Raw genomic sequence first — 2,829 nt, forward strand, 5'->3', positions numbered from 1 at the left:
CCTGCCTCTGCCTCCCGAGTGCTGGGATTAAAGGCTTGCGCCACAACGCCCGGCTTCTTGTTCTTATTGTAAAGGTTACTCCATATAAATTTGTGGCCTTGTTTTAATTAAAATATTGTCTTTGGGGGCTGGAGAACTGACACAGCGATTAAGAGCACTGGTTGTTTTTTCAGAGGTCCTGAGTTCAATTCCCAGCTACCACATTGTGGCTGAAAACCATCTACAATGAGATCTGGTGCCCTCTTCTGGCCTGCAGGCATACATTTCAGACAGAATGCAGTATACATAATAAATAAATCTTTAAACAAATGTTAGTTTTATAGGATTAAAAAAGGAATAGATTTCCAAGACAAATGATATATCAAAGTAGGTGATAGATATTTGAAAGAAAATGAGATAAAACCTCTACAATAAAACAGTCATTGAGATGGAAAGATTAACAGATATATAACAACTGAAGAGAAGTCTATTGAATTGGAAGTCGTAGTAAAAGAAATTACCCAAACTACAATACACATAAACAAATGGACAATGATAGCAATGCAAAAATAAATACATGTTGGTGATATAGCTCAGTGGTAGAGTACTTACCTCACATACTCAAGGTTCTCAGTTTGAGCCTAGAACCAACACCACCACTGAAATAGACAGACAGGCAGACAGGTAGACAGAAAGGAAGAAAGAAAGATTTTGAAATGTAAAAAGTGAACAGTGAGAAAATAAATCATTTCAAAGGTAAAGTGGATTATGCATGTATGACATATATGAGTCTGTCCTCAGACTCATATAGCTCCAGCTGCTTCTGCCTCTGCTGGAGTCAAAAGTGCTGGGATTTAACTAATTTTGTTTTAACTGCATCTCTGGTAAAACTGAGCTATTACCAATGTATTTTCTATGGCTTTCTTGAATCATACTTTTTTTTTCCTGAAAAATAGCATTAAAAATTGGGTGTATCCAGTAATGTTATGTCTTAGACCATCATAAATGTATAAGCCAATACTTGTATATCTATAGTAAAATAAATTTATTACTACATATAATGAAAGGACTTTAAAATGGGAAAGATTCTAAAAGAATTTTGAGGAATTTTGCTTGTTTTCTTTTGTTCTTTTAAGACAAAGTATCATAAAGCCCAGGCAAGCCTGCAGCTCCCTGTGTGGCTCAGTCTGACCTTGAACTCTGATCTTTCTGCCTCTGCTTCTCAGGGCTAGGATTACAGATTTGCCATCACAACCAGGTTTAAAATAACGTTTGATATAAAAAGAAGGTAAGGAGTTATATGGACCTGTAAGTATAGGAAGTGATAGAGCTAGAAGACCCCAGATCTAGTTCCTGTGTACCTTGATGAGTGCTTTAGACAGACAGTTTGGCCAGACTTTAAAGAGCAAAAGTTTAGCTGAAAAGATGGCTCAGCAGTTATGAACCCTGACTGCTCTTGCAGAGGACGTGGCTGCAATTTCTAGCACCCACATGGCAGCTCACAACCATGTCTAACTCTAGTTCTAGAGTATCCGAACCTTCTTCTGCCATATTTGGATGCTGCATACACATGCAGACATACATGAAGACAAAATACCCATAACATAAAAATAAATAATTTTGAAAAGATTTATATTTTTAAAAGTTTAGATGCTAAAGTGCTTTGGAAACCTGAAATAAGTCTAAGGCATTGCTGATATAAGCAGTTCTTAGCTTTGCTTTTGTTTGGCTTGCTTTGTTTGTGCGTACGCTTTCTTTTGTAGTAGCCTAGGATTCAACCCAGGACTTTGCACATGTTGGACAAGTGTCCAACTTTTGAGCTCTCGTCTGACCCCTAGTCTTGTTTTTCATGGAATCCACTTTCTCCTGTTTCCTTATCAGAGCAAGATATGTGAATTACATCAAAACGTCAGAAGTGGTCAGATTACCCTATCCTCTCCAAATGAAATCTTCAGGTCCACCTTCTTACTTTATTAAGAGGGAATCGTGGGGCTGGACAGACTTTCTGATGAACCCAATGGTATGTATACAGCATTTTACTAATCACTGCTTTCCTTCTACCAGTCAGAAACTTTAAGCTCCCGTGAGAGGGAAGGGTGGAATTGGGAAACTAGTATCTTTAGGAACAGATAATGAAAGGGATAAGAATTTTACTGTGTGTTTCATAATAAATGCACAACTGAAATAAATGTTGAGGAAGATAGCAGATTTCATGGGATATTAGATAGAATGAGAGTATATACTGAGTTGTATATAGAGTTAGCCTGTCCATTCTATCTATTTGTATATTAGCCCACTGATAAATGTGCTGTCATTTATTAACCAGCCATGGTAATGGGACATGTAATGTTTTATTTTTGTTGTTTGAGAAGGGGTCCCATGGATCCCAGGCTGGACTTGAGCTTGCTATGTAGCTGAGGATGACAGTGAACTTCAGCTTCTCCTGCCTCTACTTCCCAAGTGCTTAGATGTAATTTTTTGTGAGGTTCTGGGAATCAAACCCAGGGACTCCGAGATGCTAGGCAAGTACTCTTACAACACAAGCTACATCTCCAGCCCTGTAGTAGGGCTTTCTTTCTTCTCTTTAAAACATGTGTAGTGAACAGAGACATTACCTTGGTTTACTTTAATTAGTATTAATCTTGAAACTGATTGTGATCCTACTTGTAAAATACTAATAGATATATACTTTTAGAAACAAATTTGCCTTGTAAAAATCTGATTTTTTGTTTGTTTGTTTTTGGTTTTTTTGTTTTTTTGTTTGGGTTTTTTTGTTTGGTTTTTCGAGACAGGGTTTCTCTGTATAGCCCTGGCTGCCCTGGAACTCACTTTGTAGACCAGGCTGGCCTC

General features: G+C 37.5%; 1 protein-coding gene across 1 annotated transcript in view; it reads left to right on the forward strand.

Moving 5' to 3' along the window:
• The window catches only part of Emc7 (ER membrane protein complex subunit 7), a 12,791-nt gene that overhangs the window by 6,415 nt on the left and 3,547 nt on the right, over positions 1-2,829 (forward strand). The window contains exon 3 of the mRNA XM_021152826.1: positions 1,861-1,999. Coding sequence (XP_021008485.1) covers positions 1,861-1,999 — 139 coding nt within the window. The remainder of the gene's footprint in view (positions 1-1,860; positions 2,000-2,829) is intronic.

This window comes from Mus caroli, chromosome 2 (assembly GCF_900094665.2).
Source record: "Mus caroli chromosome 2, CAROLI_EIJ_v1.1, whole genome shotgun sequence".
NCBI classification, from domain to species: domain Eukaryota; kingdom Metazoa; phylum Chordata; class Mammalia; order Rodentia; family Muridae; genus Mus; species Mus caroli.